At 46.2% G+C, this 17128-nt stretch overlaps 1 protein-coding gene across 20 annotated transcripts in view; it reads left to right on the top strand.

Annotated features, from left to right (window-relative positions):
• Positions 1-16623, top strand: part of MYLK4 (myosin light chain kinase family member 4) — a 96906-nt gene extending 80283 nt beyond the window's left edge. For 16 of the 20 annotated variants that reach the window (XM_082413209.1, XM_082413210.1, XM_082413199.1 and 13 more), the window contains 5 exons: positions 2076-2146; positions 2921-3049; positions 3697-3849; positions 6538-6616; positions 12715-16623. In XM_082413209.1, the coding sequence (XP_082269335.1) occupies positions 2076-2146; positions 2921-3049; positions 3697-3849; positions 6538-6616; positions 12715-12840 (558 nt within the window). In that variant the 3' untranslated portion in view covers positions 12841-16623. Of the gene's footprint in view, positions 1-2075; positions 2147-2920; positions 3050-3696; positions 3850-6537; positions 6617-8475; positions 10029-10049; positions 10123-12714 lie in introns of those variants that run through there. The other 4 variants (XM_082413212.1, XM_082413206.1, XM_082413213.1 and 1 more) reach the window with 4 other exon arrangements.
• Positions 16624-17128: the final 505 nt, after the last annotated feature.

The raw sequence follows: 17128 nt of genomic DNA, 5'->3' as shown, positions 1-17128 counted from the left end.
TCTCTCTCCCATTATGAAGTCCCTAGAATTGGACTGTGCATAGTTACAACCAGTGAAAGACCAATAACTCCGACCAGCTCTAATTTCGTAAAGTTCATCTTCTTGTGTGGCTCAGTCATTTTCTCATTTCCCTGTTTGCACAGCATGACAGTGAGATAAAATATATATTCTGTATAACATACCATCTATTGCAAGTCATCAGGGATTGCAGAGCTGAATAAATTTAACTTCCTTAAATAGGTTTCCATGAGCCGCTGCTCCTCTAACTTGGCTTCCCTTACTCTCTTGATTTATGTCCTTTGCCTCTCCCACTCACAGGGCAGGAGGAAGCGATATATAAAATGACAAAGTCAGAGGTTAAAAATCATTTGCGAAGCCCGTGGCTATGAACTGGTTTGATAATGCATATTTTCACGGAGCATTTTCATTGAGTGTAGATATTCTACAAATATCCCTAAAGGGGTTTGATTGGCAATTGAAATGAGGACCTGACCTGTCATAAGTCAAACAACTCCATATGTGGCTTCATAATGTTGATTGAGGACTTGCAACGGGCAATTTTAGCTGTGGCTTGTATGTAAAGATCATAATAAAAGCGACAGCTGGATGAATCATTAAGGGTCAGGCATCCCTTTCAGAAAGCTCCTTGGAAGGAAAGGGGCCCAAAATATTGAATGCTTGTCACTATGTAGGGGAGATTATAGGTGACTTAAGAATGGTTTCCTTTATATATATTTTGTGTTTTGCAAAACTTATTCAATGAATATGCTTTAATTTCATAATTAGGAAAAAAATTTAACTTCTTAAAGTGCCCCCAGAGCTGTTTCTTTACATTCTGCATGCAAATATTTTATGTCACGGTGCTCTTTGGCAATTGGACAGCTTTATACATGATCGATCAGTTATTTAAGCATGAGGCCAAATCTTCTTGTATAGCACCGACTTCTCCATAAGTCGCCTTTTCTTATAGACATCTGTTTTAGAGATATTTTAGAAAAAGGCTTCCAAAGACATTATGCCCAACCAAATGGACTGTTGCTTATCGGCAAGGTGACACTAGGTCATTTCATAAAGTGTTTCTGAGTTTCTGATCTCATTCTAACCTCTTCTCTACCTAGACAGGCGGCGGGGGGGGGGGCAGCCATGATCCCACCTGAAGGACGGGACACGAATCCTGGGGATTTGGCAGCTTGGCTAACCCCCCTTCCCCCCAGCACTTAGGGAAGGGTTGGGGTTAATTAGAGCTTGGAAGTTTCAGGCAATTCTTTGAAAATTTTATTTCTCTTTTATGGATGACCTTGACTTTAAAACAAATCCCTTATTTTTCCCAGACCTCGGTTTTTCTGTCTTAACAAAGGTAGGCACACTTGTAAGACATTCTGTAAACACTGAGTGGTAGTGCTACCTACCTTTCTCCTCCTCACCCTGAGACTGTCCGGTTGGCGGGGCAAAGTCTTTCCAGACTCAAGCTCCAAGGGAACACTTAGTCAAGGGTTTTAGGCACTGAGACCAAACTCAGCAAAACTCTGGAATTGCTGAGAAGGAAGAGGGAGCGGGGGTGAGGGAGCCCTCCTTTTACATGTGACTTTCCCACAGATTGAGCACAAGGGGAGTCTGGAGGTCAGGGCCGTTCTCATTACAGTGCATATTCAGTGTGGCTGGTGGAATGAATCAGGCCATTTCTCCTGGAACTCATAAATCCTCAGGAAAAATATTCCTCCAAGAAGGGGAAATTCATACTTAATAATTTTAGGGGGCAGATGTCAAGGCTGAGATGGCCCCCACCAGTCCGTTTGGAAAGTCCTGAGGCAGTAGGCCTCGGCCTGAACTCAGGCGTGATCGTCGGCGGCAGAGCTGGGGGAGGGATGGGCAGGGCCAGGCGAGCTAGGCAGGGGACCTCCAGCCTTGTCCACCACATAATTAAAGGAGAAAATACCCACGCAGACAAGCCAGCCCCAGAGGGAAAGGCCTGATATGTTTTTCCCGAGCATCGTTGTATTTTTAGTTGTGGTTCAGGGACAATTTGAGTGAAGGGTGGTTGTTTTCATTGCTAATGTGTCTCTTTCTCCTGGCAGCCTGAGAACATCCTGTGTGTGAATCGGGATACTAAACAAATAAAGATTATTGACTTTGGATTGGCCAGAAGGTATGTCAGTTTGGACATAGGTGTATGAACTGAGTTAGGGAGCATGATGGGTGTTCTTTCTTTGCAAAGAAAAATCTGATCTACCCCTTGGTTTCATATCCCCATTTAGAATTAACCAGAGCTACGTTTCAGCTTTACCTTGCTGGCTTCAGAATTTGAACGTTTAGGAGTTTCCACAGTGCACGCAAGAAAAATACGGAATATTAAAACCTAATACAGTGCAGTTATTAAACTTGAAGACATTAATTCAGGATTTGTAAGAGTTTGTCTTAGTCTTTTATGTTTGTTCCATGTGTAAAGAGAATATTTACTTAAAAAAATTAATAGTGTGAGCAAGATTGCAAAGGGTTCTGGCACAGATAAGCTTCTTAAGGGAGCAAAGACTTTGCATGGACCTCAGCGCATTAGTGAAAATATTAGATGGTCGTAAATTACCGCATCTTCTTTATTCATTAAAACAGGCTCGCTCAAGCCATCAACACGTCACAGTCTGTATCACTGCTCCTTTTGTCGTGTTCCATAATTTGTGCTCGAAATTATTCCAAGTGGCTTTTCTCACAATAATTTCAGATTATTAAGGCTTTCTAGTGGGAAGCTTCTTTACAAGTTTTGGACACCAGCTCTTCAATATGTGATTTCCTTTAGCGTCTCTTTATTTTAAATTTGCTGTGTGGCTGCAGTTCTTTTGCTTGTAGACTGCATCCTTTCCATTTCCGTGCTTTTTGACTTTTGATTGACCCTCTCCATTCCTCTGCATTGTCTCCTAAATTTCAGATACAAACCCAGAGAGAAGCTGAAGGTGAACTTCGGAACTCCAGAATTCCTCGCCCCTGAAGTTGTGAACTATGATTTTGTTTCCTTTTCCACGGACATGTGGAGCGTGGGAGTCATCACTTACATGCTGTAAGTGGACCCCCAGCCCCTCTGACGCTTGTTCTCAATCGCCCCGCATATTCTATTTGCTATTTTGAATAAAAACCCTAATTTAGGTCTTTTGAAAATAAATAACTCTGTTCCATAGTCAGATACTTCCTAGGTTCTGTTGACTCCCGTGGGTCAAAGGAGTCAACTCTTTCCCTGTACATCCCCTGGAAGAGTAAAAGGATGTCTTCTTCATTCATCACCCTAACCCTAGGACAACACCTAGTGCCCCCAAAGAAGTTAGAAAAAAACAACCGCCCCCAAACTTGTGTCCTGATCCCTGAAATGACTGAGTAGCCGTACTCTTCAGAAGTGGTGTTCCTGGCAGTTGCCGTCTGCGGATGTGACAGCACTTTGCTAGCTGTAAAGTGCTTTAAAAAGGCAGTTTTACTGTTCTCTGAGATTCATATCTGAGGGTAGCTGCCACCTTCATTGTGACCTTGTTTAAGTTAGGAGTTGGGTGGGAGACATAGCATTTTCTCGATTGCAAAAACATATTATAAAATTATGCTTAATTCTTGGTGATTTGCCTTCTTTCAGTTTTAAAGGACAGAACCAAGAAGGCAACTTATCTGTACAAGGTTTGAAGGTGTTTAAAGACTACTCACCCCGGACGCCGTGTCTTACAGACTCAGCGGTTTGTCCCCCTTCCTGGGAGATAACGACGCCGAGACCCTGAACAACATCCTGGTGTGCAGGTGGGATCTGGAGGATGAAGGATTTCAGGACATCTCGGAGGAGGGCCGGGGGTTCATCTCCAAGCTTCTGATCAAGGAGAAGAGGTGATCACATCCACTCTGTGCTCAGGAAGAAGTAGGGGTAACAGAGACGCACGCTCCACCAGGGTTGTGAGAAGTCATGTCAGAGAACTACCACCCCCTCAGTGACATCTGTGATGCACCTGCAGAGTCGTAGTTAGAATGAGTTTGATGCTCTTGACCCAGTTTCCTGAGATCTGGGACTGCCATGGTCACGAGGCTTGAATGGGGCTGCAAAAACCCATCCTTCTGCCTTTTCCAACAAGGCAGTTAGGGTCTCTTGCTGGACCTCTGTGCACTCACCCTCAAAATGAAGGGTTTGGGACAAGTTATTCCCATGATCCCTTTCACATCTACGAGGCATATGTGGCTCCATGTAGGTGAACACTTGACGATCATTTCATTTGAGAGCCTGCTATGGACCAGACTGTGCCAACTGCCTTACAGACATTATCTCTTTAACCCCACCCAGCTCCATGGGTGGAAGTTATCAATAATATTCTATGCATGAGACTCCAAGATCATACGGCTAGTTAAGTGGCAGAACCGATAATCAACGCAAGGCCGTGCACTTAACTGTTATGTATTACATGGACTTCTATTTTTCTGCCCTGCTAAAATCACATAATTCAAAATTCAGTGGATGAAGAGTAGTGATACTGAAATATAGGGGCTTGCATTTTAGAACCATGGGGGTGATGGGGGTCAGGGAATGGCAGGGGCAACGGGTCTGGTGCAGAGCCTGACATACTCCTTCATGCGGCACTTAACTGACTATCCCCAAGCTGCCAGGAAATATGTCTGGGGCTTTGAGAACAGATGTATAAAGCCCAGTCCCTGCCTTTAATTAAGTCACGAGCTAATAGGAGACACGGGTATATTTTAAAAGAGGCAGTGAAATGTGGTTAACATTTATTAAAGATGGAGTGTATTGACACGGGCCAGAACTGAGCCTGAAAGGTGAGGAGGGCTTAGCCTGGCTGGAGTGTCAATCGGAGAGCTCTTTAGAGCCAAGAAAGATAAGGAAAGACAGCATCACTGTCTGTATATTGTACCAGCATCGCTGATGATGTAACCAGCATCGCTGTCTGTACATTGCTGAATGCCAGCAGAGAACAGACGCAAAATGTCATCTCCGTCAAATCTTTGGAGGCTGAGAAATCCACACTTACTGAGAACCTATGTTACACACGTGCTCTTATGTGTCAGCTGGTTTAATCCTCCAGCTGATCCTGTGGCATGTGGATGCTGTCACAGTTACTTTCCAGATGAGGGAGCTGAGGCTCAGAGCAGGGAAGCAGCTGCCCAGCTGGCTCAGGGGCTCCAGCACCCTGGCTCTGCCCACCCTCAGTCTGAGGGCTTCGTTCTTTACCTAAAGAGCAACAATTGCGTGTTTGGGCAGAAAAACAACTGGCTAAGCATTCAAGTCAGTGCATGAATGAAACCAAGGCCAATGCCAACCATGACTATCATAGAATAAATTTCTGGGCTACAAAAGTAAACTTGGAATTGTATTAAATATTTAATTATTAGTACAATGTTATAGTTAACTTTTTAGTAGTCAGCTCTTAAAAGTTTGACACTGGAGTGCAGGAATAATTTTTTAGCACGGTCAGCTGTTGCAATGCTTCTGGGGTCCAACACGGAAAATTTATGGTAGTCAACAGAATAACTCTTCCAACTGAAGTTGATGGAGGTCCAGAGTTTTTTTTTTTTAAATTATATCTATTCATTTAGGGTCCTACTGGTGATGTTGTCACCAAGTTATCCTTCATTGACTAAAGTAAAGACTTCTCTCCTCATCTTCTTTTTAGTTGAAGTGTAGTTAATTTAAAATGCTGTGTTACTTTCAAGTGTACAGCAAAGTGATTCAGTTATACATATATATTCTTTTTCAGATTCTTTTCCATTACATCCTCTTCTTATACTTAAATATCTGGTGTCTAATGAAGCAATTTTATTGAAGCAATTCTATAGACTGAACTTCATGACTGCTTGAAACTACTTTCTTGATACTGTTTCAGAAGCAGACTTCAGATTATTGCACTCACTCAAAATTTTTTAGTTTGAAAGGTTATTTTGTTTAATGTGATAAACATTAGCACACAAGACAGGTTTACAAAGCTTAAAATTATGATATATAATCTTTGTGATTCTTCCTCATATATTTTTTAATTGTATAAACCTTTGTTGGCTCAAGAATTTCTAATATACTCTCTCTCAATACTGACATTGACGTTCCATCTATTTCTCCATTTATTTGACTCTCAAAACTTCTTAATTCAAACATTAGCAATACATACTATTCAAAAGTTTTGACACATAAATTGCTTCTGCAATCATCAAGAATCATAGTAGAATTTTGTCTTATATTAATAAATATATGTTTATTCTTCGACTGACTGATAGAAGTTCAGTTTATGAAGCTCAGACATTCCATCAAGAATGGTTACTTCTATTTGAAGGTAAATGTTCAGTTATTAACAAGAATTCTGAATTATTTGCCTTGCTTGTCTTTGCCATTCGGCCATCTGGTCTCCCAAAGGCAGTGGTCAGAGCCGAGGTCTCTTTTGCCGTGTTTGGAGCCTGGAACCAGGCCAGCCCTAGACTATTATGTGAGAGAGAGATACATTTCTATCTCGTTTAGAGCCTTGGGTGGAAGGGGAGGATCCAAATGCAGGGGATACAATAACCCCCTGCATTTCCCTTTAGTTGGAGAATAAGTGCAAGTGAAGCCCTCAAGCACCCTTGGCTGTCGGATCACAAGCTCCACTCCAGGCTCAGCGCACAGGTAACCGTGGCTCCTGGTTTTCCCTCTTTTCTAGTCGGCTTCAATCTTCTGATGATCAGATGTTAGAGGCACCTTAGCCTTGAGTGAAGTTCTTTCTAATTAATTTCTCTTGGGCTTCAAATCTTGTGCTAAAGTGTTAAATTGCTTAAAATGCGTTTATTGAGCAATTTATGTTTTTAATGAATGCTAATTACATTGTCTAGTAGAGAATTATTTTCAGCAGAACTATTTATTACATTTATTATTTAACTACTGTATCCATTACAAAGTGAATTGTATCCCTGTAACTGTGCCCACGCACACATATAGCCTAGGGTATATAAACATGCAAAGCTTTGGAGAACACATGTTAATGTACATTCAAGGTAAATATTCTCCTTAAAACACAACTCAGAATTCTAACTTCTGTGCTTACCTGCTTTAGTCTGCTTTGAGTGCCAAAAACCTGTAATATTCAGCTTGGTCGAGAGATTAATACAAGTACGTGTGAAGGAGACTCTTACCAAAGACTAAATGAAGGTGCCTGGGGTGTACGTTCAGAGAAACTGAGCGGTGCCCTGTGGGCACTTCTTGAATGGCGTCCCCGTTGGCTCTCTTTGCCTTAATTACTGTTGACACCCCAACTTCCTCGTCTGCCTCTTCAGCACAGATTCCCTTCCTAAGCTTCAGATCCCAACAGCCACCTGTGCGCGGGGCATTTCCACGTGGATGTTCTCAGCCCTAAACGGAACTCACCCTGCCCCGCCCCGCCCCGCCCTCACCTCATTCTCAACCATCCTCCCAGAGCGGCACCTACCCCGAATGGCCTCAACTGGACCCCAGAGCATCTCTTTGCTTCCTTTCTCTCGCTCAATCCCCTCATCTCATCTGTAGTTTATCTCCAAGTTTCTATACATGATTTTCCCCAATTATTTCTGGAATCTGTACAATCCTCTCCATCCGAGTGGTTATCTTGCCCGGGGTGCCTGTCACCTGAATTACTAGCACAGCCCCCTTCAGACCATCTCCATCCAAATACTGTGGGATACACCAATAACACAGAAGCAGATGCGTAACGTTTAAGTAACTTTGCTGAATGTGCAGGGTGGTCAACGGGGCAAGAACACAGAGAGGCAATGAGCGCCCTTTGCCGTCAGGCCTCTCTGGGGATGCAGGCCTGGCGCGAGTAGCAGTTGGGACGGCTGCTGTCGCGTCCTGGTGCCGGAGGTGTCTGATACGCTCTCCTTTCCTCCACCTCTGCTCCTGCACCTCCTGGCACTTTGGAATGGAGCTTTTCCACTGACCAAAACCTTGGGATGACTATACCCCTGGTACTCATTTTTTCCACATCCAGTTTTTATTGAAATTAACTTCACTTCTAAATTCAGCGTCAGTAGTAAGTTTTATTTGTGTCTGAATATACCTTTCCTTGATAATTGGTACTGATGTCAAGTAAAAATAGGCTTATTCCCTAGTAGGTACCTCACCCAGACTGCATAAACTGCTTATTAGGGTTACCAACCTATGCTGGGCCAATTTTCCACCGATGTATTTTTATCCAAGCTTATTGGTGTCCAAATACACTTTGACGTGGTCGACAATATGGAAACCGCGACAGATAATTAATGACATTATACAGTTTAAAAGTGTTTAAAAATATTTTTTAAACCATATAATGACAACAACAACAAAAATCACCTTTTTGTTATTCTATCCAACTGCTGGTACCTAAGGTGAATAGATATTTCAAGAACAGTGAGGATTTTTAAAAAAATTCCATTGTATAAATCCAGTTAGTTTCCATGGAAGTTATAATTATACAGTGCTGTGCCAGGCACCGTTCTAACTGCTTTATGAAAATTAGCTCATTTGGCCCTCAGGCCAAGCCTCCGAAACGGGCGCTGTTGACATCCCCGCTATGTGGATGAGGCCGCTGAAGACCAGGTTATGGACCCATCCAGCATCCCATGGCCGGCAGCAGGCTTGGGAGTCGGACGAGGGTCCCCACTCCGCCATCCTGCTGTGACGATTCCGGAACCATACTTGTAGGACATCGTTGGTGTTACTGAAGGCCAACACTCAAGCTTAATATAGTTTATTTTTCAGTGAAATATTGAGACTAATTTTTCCCAGAAGATTCATTTCTGGAATAATCTTGGTTCTATGTTCTACAGAATCAGAATTCAACTCTATGTTGAAAACTTAACTCTTACCCAAACTATTTAAATCTAAATTCTATTTTTAAAAGTTTTCTTAATAAACTTTTATCTCGTTTAATTATTTCGTGCTTAAAAGCACTTCCTGTTTCTGAACCGCTGAGCGTGACTGTGGTCAATGAATTTAGGAAGGATTTTCCTTCTTAGACGCCGAGGCCCTGAAGTTCTCTGCCTTCTCTGTTACGCTTACAAGGCTGAGGTTCCGGTTCCCACCTTTCCTCTGTGTCACCACCCACACGTGACCCATCTTCCATCAGAAACAGCTCTCACCTGGGACAGAGCAGAGCCTCACTGCAAATCTGTGAGAACATAGCAAGCACCTCCTGTATTCCGTGCTTTGTGGCCAGAGGAAGGAAAACTGAACAAAGGTGACATGACTCTTTCCTCCCAGAGCTAATGACCTTCCACCTTTCCTTCCCGCCCCCGTGCACCTGCCTCAGCTCACGCCCTTCTTCCCATTTAGTGAGCTAATAAGATAACGTTCGAGCTGATATTCAACCTCCGCCCACTCTCTTCTCTAATTCACCAAATCATCATTTCATTAATTACAGCTCTGATTATATGATTCCCTGATCAAAAAAATCTTCCAGTCTTTCCCCTCGTGCACCATGAACACCCACACCCAGCAGTTCGGGCCCCAGTGCGTCCCGATGTCATGTTCCCAGCCCTATCCCCATGGCTCCTTCCAGATCAGCCCAAATCCCAGCCAGTTTCTGAGGCCCACTTTCACTGCCACCTCCTCCAGGAAGGCCTTCTCAAGCCCCAAACTGGGGACACTCTCTCCGTCCTCTCGAGACTCTGCCCCGGCACTTAAATCTTTTCAGCTGGATTTGAGAACGTCTGGAAAAAGCAGTGTCTGTGTCTGACTCATGCTTTGGTCAGTGTGTCTTGACTCTTGTGCTTTGTCGAAGTGAGCAGTTGTTGACATGAGTTTTGACAAAGCACACACATGTAAAAGTCAAGTGTCACGGGGTACAAAGCTCTTTGTCCGTGACTCTGAGGGGAAGGGTGGTGATGATGGAGCTTTCGGGGAGAGTGGGGACGCCCTCGAGCTGGACTCTGGGGCCGGTTGGTGCGTCTGTAAGAGGCCGTCAGCCGTTCAGCCTCCAGGGACGTCTCTGCAAGGGCAGGACATGCCCGGTGACAAGTCACTGCCTCTTCAAGTGTTGTCAGATCTCAAGTCAGGAGCTGATGAACGGTTCTAATCCTTCTCGAAACTCTCTTCTTGGTTTTCCTAGAAGAGGAAGAATTGCTGCTCTGATGCCCAGAACCTGGTGGCCAAATAGTCCCTGGAGGGCGCCCTCTTGAAAGGTTGGTCTCGGGCCTTTTCCTGAAGAGGCGTTTGAGCCTAGAGAGGGGAGGGGAGAGAAGGGCCATCTGACTGTGTGGGAAGCGGGGCAGCATTTCCTCTGGGGGGGGCCCTGAAACCGGGCTGCTGTGTTTGCACCCCGTCTGCCATTTTCTAGTGCAGAAACCTCCGGTTCCAGATTTGTGGTCCAGAAATAGTCTCACTTCCTATGCTTGTTGAGCGGCTCCAATGAGATCATCCAAGCAAAGCCCGGAGACCAAGGCCTGGCACACAGTAGGTGCTCAGGAAGTAACACCTGCACAGAAACGGTCCTTGGGAGTCTTTGCAACAACTTTGTGAGATCAGGGGAAATAATACCTTCTTTGTAGAGATGGGAAAACCTAGGATTAACCCCCCAAGACCACGCCCCTAGTCAATGGTAGAGCGAGATCCTACCCTAAAGCTCACGCTTCTTTTCCCCCATGAGCTGCCTCTGGGTCTGGACCCACTCTGGGACCCCAAGGAACGACCTATTCATACAAAGCCTCTGCCCTGCTTAGAATTTTGTCAGAATTATTCAGAGAGAGAGTTTTACATGTGCATATCTTCTGTTACATCAATAAATGGCCTGATTTATGGCCTATAGGAGAGGCCTAGGGAAGTGTACTTATTACAGAGGACTTTTAGAAATCCCAGCATTTGCATCCGGTGCGGGGGACATTCACCCCCCAGCCAGCCAGCTCCCTCGTCTCGGGCAGCAGGTCCACGGCCGGCTGTGCCGCTCGGCTTCACCACCTCTGCTGGACTCGTGGCTTGTGAGGCTGCCTTCTTGCTGCCCACTCACCTTAATCTCTTATTCTGATTCATATTTACTGTGGTCCTGAGGGTTTTTTTTGTCTGTTTGGCTGTACATACTCCTGTAAGCTGCCTTGAATCTGTTGTAGAATAAGATCGGGTAGAACAGCAATAATTCAGTAAATCATCATCAAAGTCACGGACCAGCATTAGGCGAGCATTCAGCCTCTGGTATGAGGGTCACTTACTGAGGATTCTGTCACTTATTTGGAGATTGATGAGCAGTGAACAGGGAGGCTTTGCTTTCTACGTACAAAGGCCGTTCTTGTCTGTCCAAAATAGCAAGGACTCAGAGTTTGGGGACAGGAGGAAGTAGTTTTGTGTCTGGAGACAGTGCGGAGGGCGCTCCGTGCCCCGGGGCCTGGGACGCGGTACAGCCCGGCCTCGCCGGGAGCCGGGAGCCCTGGCGTCCGCAGACAGCTGGGCCTGGTCGGTCCTTCTCTCTCCCCCACCCCATCCCTCCCAGAGGCAGCTTCGTCCCCAGCGACCACAAACCCCAAGGGTTGACCACAAACCAGCTTCCCACCATAAGCACTGGGGTGACTCTGGAGGCCTGGAGGGAAGGAATTCAGTGGGGGACAGCGAGGCAGGCCTGTTGCCAGGGTCTGGGGGGGAAGGATGAGGGGAAAAGGTGGCGGGAGATGGCTGAGTCCTTCCAAGGAGGTTGGCCCTTAAGCCCAAGGCGATGGAGGGTGGCAGCGGCCAGGCACTGCCAGGCATGAGGAGGACAAAGACAGAAGCGTTGGTCTGGTCACCCTGGCACAGAGAGATGGCATCTTTGCTGGAGATGCTCAGGGAGACCTCGCCAAACTTGGCCGTGTCCGCCTGGCGCCAGCCGCTCGGGCTGGCCGCCTTCCTTTCCCGGGCCCCCCAATCCCTCCAGGGGCCACACAAGCCCACCCGTTACCACTGCATGTCTGCGCCATGTGGGTGCTTCCTGGCTGACTTTCTCACTGTTTTTTCTTTTTCAAATGAAAATGTAAGCTTCAGATATTTACTCTGGGAGCAGACTCCTTTGACAAGAGTGCTGTGCTAGAAAAGTAGATCATTCTCCACACTCCTTCCTGCCAGGCTAAGACAGGGCTTTCGGCAAGACACAATACGAGTAAAACCAATTCTGAGATAATATTGATTTCTAAAATCTAGTGGTTGAAGATGATTCCTGGGGAAAAAGAACGGCTCCCAGGCCTTATGGTAAGGCCTAATCTGCAATGTAAATTGAGGCATAGGAATCTCCTGCAGTTGGTTAGAGGTTTTTGGATGGGTTGAGGAAACGCTCTAAAAATCAACCAGGTGGCGTTTTCTTTTCTCGTTTCCATGGCTCTTTGCCAGGCCGTGAGACATGCCCTGGGGACATGCCCTCAGATCTATAGGAATGACGTATCGATAGATGTGGCCCTGGGTCACACGTGGTCGTAAAGCACGTGGGAAGATTCCCACGCGCATCCCAGCCTCACTTTGAAGCGGGTCAAGCTGGCAGCAGCTTTGGAGCTGGCTGTGCTTCAGGTGAAACAAAGAGGTCTTGTCCTTCGACATGGCAAATAGTATTAAAATAGCTTGCATAAACTAAAACAACAACAACAGAGAAAAACCACCCAGCTCTGGTAAGCAGTGGGATCCTTCAAGGGGTTTCTTTTTTTCCTCACAGACACACACATTATAAAAAGTCATCTGTGGTTTTCCTAAGGGGCGCAACCAACTAATTACAATTTTAAAAGCCCTGCTGAATTAACAAGAGTCATATTTTGTTTGCTTTGCAGGAAAACTGCTGCGGTTGCTGCTGCTTGGAGAAGATTTTTGGAAAAATCAGCAGTTCTGATGCCTTGACCCCTAAGGAGACTGGTGGCTCTGGGGGAGGGGAAGCCGCCACACTCAGAGAACTCTGAGTACCTCTGCCAGGCTCGCGGGGCCGGGGGCACCCAGAGCTGCGGCCCAGGGGGCAGGCAAGCCTGCACCTCGCTTCACAACCCACTCCCTGCAGCAGTGCACACCCCAGAAGCCGTTTCCCTGCCATCCTGAGCTTTAGAACTTTCGATCTCAGTCACTGGGGCACGGGGTGCATTATTTCTGCAATTTCTCAGATCCCTAGAGCAATCATACTGGAGATTTAGTTGAGATTTTAAAACATGTTGGATGCAGAGGTTAACTATTATATATAGAATGAATAAACAACAAGGTCCTACTGTAGATCACAGGGAACTACATTCAATAACCTGTGATAAACCATAACAGAAAAGAATAAGAAAAAGAATGTATGTATATGTAAAAAAAAAAACCATGTTGGATACATTTAGAGGGAGAATTGCCTTTCAAAGCGGTGAGTACGGCGCCAGAAAAAATTCTAAGTCTGGTGCGCCCTTGACCGCTTAGTTTCTCAGACTCTATTACTTGGCTTTGGTCTGAAATCAGGTGAATCCAATTGATAAGTAATTTGCCTTCTGGAGCATAAGCTTCCTTTGAATTCTGAGGCAAGAAGCATCAGACATTGTATCTTCATTTATTCTGAAATCCCCTCCAGGAGCAGCAGTGTCTTCTAAGCAGCAGATCTACTTCCAAGCGAGGCACGTGTGTTGTCGCCGTGCACCCCGCGCTCTTCCGAGGGAAACTTCATCCACATGGAGCACACTGGCTTTGAGAGATGGTGTATGGTTAGTCTTTACAATCAGGACCTTTGGAATAATGTTAACAGTCCCGAGAGCGCCCCTCAACGTGCCTGCAACAAGAAGAGATGGGTCTGGTGGGTCCTGAGGGGGACGGTGCCGTGTTTCCTGTCAAAGTGACCCAGATAAATGCCAGCCCGTGTGAGGACCAGTGACCTCACCCACGTGGCGTCTCTGTGGCTCAGCCCCGTGCAGGGAGCCTTGGACACTGAAGGCCAGGGGCACCTCCGCTCACTTTGGGGATGTGACAGTGATTTCCAGTTGGAAGCGTCTTCTTGTTCCCGAGCTCATGTGCCATTTTGTCACAGATATTTAACAGGGGACGTGAGCCCTGCTGCAGGAATGGGCGTTGTTTCTTTACAAAGCAGAAGCGATGCAGAGGGATTACACGCCCAGCACCACGCCCGCCACTAGCATCTTAAGCCTCCCTCACATTTTCCACTTCCAAGTACCTGTTGTCTTGAGATCAGCTATAATAATGTCTTTATTTTTAGCTTAAATCGTTCTAGCCTGCAGTTGTCTCAACAGCGACAAAACAAAATAAGAGCAGCTCGGGGCTGCCTGGGCCAGGGCGGACCTGACGTGCGTTGGCTTTTCCCAGCATCCCACCGGTGAATCCTCATCACCTGCCCACGGATAACTACGCTTGCAACATCCTTTTTCTTGTGTTTCAGGTACGGGGGAAGCAGAGGCAGAAGACGAGGTGTCATTAGTTCAGGCCACACGCCAATTTATTGTTCGTGCTGGCTGTGGAAGGTCCTCCTTTCCGGCCTCTGCTCTTGCATTACGATGCATCTCTTTCTTTCTTCCTTGGGCCTATGCATTTATCCAAGGTTGGCTTCTCCTGTTCCTGTTCTGTGACTATGTTTCAAATGTTTAATTTAGTTTCCTTAAAATACACACACACACACACACACACACACACACACACACACACACACACAGCCCTGTGATTGAAGTGTTATGTTACCGCGCTATCTTTAGCTGCTGGTATTCATCGAGTCTGGAAAAATACAAGCTGGTGCAGGCTTAATACTCAGCCCGCAGAGAGCTGGCATCCACTCAAATGCTGAACAGGACATGGGGGTCTGGTGTGTTCCCCTCCGGCCCGAGCAGGGGGCCTTTGCAGGGCGTGCAGATCGCATCCACCCCGGCTCACTTTCCCCAGGCCCTGCTGCACACACAGGAAGGGGATGGCTTCGGCCAAATGAAGCAGTGATTTCTTTGCCAAATTCATCCACTGATGACCCCACGGTCAGTGGGTGTGATTTTTTTTTAGGGGTTTAGAAAGGAGACTCTACATTGGAAATGGCTCTCCTTAGGATTTGTAGCTATATTTCCACCTTGGATGGGGACGTGTCCCCATGCCAGCAGGGGGCCTTTTATATGGGAGCGGGGGAGAGTCTGCACTGCAGAGCTGATTATTACAGTCTGCAGTTATGGTGAAATGGGAGAGTTTCGGTCTCCTGCTCGGCCGGTCCCCTCCCTCCACGCCTTGCAGCACGTGGCCGCTCTGATGGGAAGCGGGCTTTGCACATCGGAAGAATCAAACCAGATGCGAGCGTGGACCCGAGGAGGAGCGGAGTCTGGCTGCACTGGGGTTATTGTGATCAACTTTTCCAAGAAGTCACGAGGCCTGGAGGCCGCATTGCTTCTCCACCCTCTTAATGGACGTGACAATCTTGCTCACTCCCTTTAGGCCGCTGCCGTTTCTCCAGTAAGTGCAGGAAATTAAGCACCAGTGGGGCACTTCCTGCTGCCTGGAGAGAAGTAAACTTCACAAGCTATTAAGGAAAAAGCACATCACATTCGTAATTCGTAAGATACCAACGGTTACCCAGAATCTGTTGCTGTTTAAAAATCAGGGAGAAAAGAGCTCATGCCCAATTTGTGACATAAAACCCTCTGGAATGGATTCTCACCTGAATTAACTTGGGGAAACTCTTTCTGGGTTGAAGTTGGGTAACTCACATCTGTTGAGTACTGTAGGTTTGCTTGTAGTTGCTTTCTGTCTGACTTGATATTATTTTGCTTTCTTTCCTCAAAAATGTAAACTGGCCTGGTGCACTGTCACGCTGCCGCAGACGCTGATGTGATGTGGTCTGAAGATGTGTGAACACCAACGTTTTCACCGTTTTTATGGAAATTAGTGCAGCAAAATTTTTTTCTTGTTTTAGAATCAAAGTATGGATTTTGTATTAGGGAAACGAGCAAGGCTCTCGTTTTATTCCTTTTTTGTCCTTCCGCTCCCACTACCCTGACCCGCCCCCCCACCCCCGGGTTGGGGTAGGGGGGCAATATCAGGCATGAGCTTCTTCAGTCTGAAATGTAGGCCAGTCGAGGGGACCTCATTTGGAAACTGATTTGTGACCTGGTAACGAGGGCAGGGCGGGGACCTCAGCGGCCGAGGGCGGGGGCTCAGCTCAGCTCTGTCCCCTGGTGACTCCATAGTGGGTTCAGGGCGCTCCTCCATGGCCGCGCCCTTCTCAGCAGCCATGATGCCACCCACTTTGCTTCTGCTCCATCATTTTATTTTTTTACTTCTTTCTCTTTTTCTTAAGTTAGAATCAGAGTGCATCTTCTTATCCATCACCGTGCTCCTCTAGAGCCTCTGTGAGATGAAAAGTATGTTTCCAAAACTCAAGTTGCTTTCTGTCCTAAAGGAAACGTGATGCTGCACTTACTGGATGTGACTTCTGGGATTAGGGTGACTTCCGTGCGTTGCATGAAATCTACAGCTTCTCGCCTTAGAAGGTCTGTGTGTTTCTCCCAGCTTCTGACGCAGTCAGGTGTGTTTTCCCTAAGTGGTCTTTGTATGGGCAGTTTCACCTTCCGTGAAGGCTTCTAACTCACCCCCTACTGCCCACTCAAAGGGGCAGAAGATGCCCTACACCCGCCTGGGCCTGTGTTGAGTCCTATGTGCTCTGTAGTTGTTCTGGCTGATAGACGCCAGCGAGCCCTTTGGATGAGGTTTCTCAGTGGAGATAAGAAATAAAAACAGAGCCATAATGTGGTGGTTGCATATATTGTGTGTATTTTCTATTTCTGAACGTAGTTTCATTCAGCTGTACTCCTTTGCCTTATAAAGATGTGTAAGAGTCATATATATGTATTATATTGAAGAATAAACTTGGACCTGTTTATCCTTTGGTAAATGAGCTAATTTATGCAATGATGTGGACATTGCAGATGCCACCCAAACGCTCTCCTTCAGACGAGGCTGACATATTATGTCCTGTGATATCAAGAACCCAAGCTACACTTGCAGGGGCCCCAGGACCATCCACAGGAACCCTGGGGAAAACCGCCCCCCGTTTGAAAACATAGTGTGTACGATGAACCAACACAAGGCTCAGGGTTTTTCCCCTAATTTTAACACAAAAATATTGACAGAGATATATATATGAAGTGTCTAGTGCCAGAACAGTGTGTGACAAATTATAGCGGCAATTAGCAGCAGCTCACTCTTTAAAGTGACTTCGGGCAGATTCTTCACACCCAGAAAGATGTCTGC

This window comes from Balaenoptera physalus (genome assembly GCF_965194825.1).
Source record: "Balaenoptera physalus genome assembly, chromosome: 11".
In the NCBI taxonomy this organism is placed as follows: Eukaryota; Metazoa; Chordata; class Mammalia; order Artiodactyla; family Balaenopteridae; genus Balaenoptera; species Balaenoptera physalus.
The sequence above is the reverse complement of the archived record's forward strand: the minus strand, read 5'-3'. Positions and strand labels throughout refer to the sequence as shown.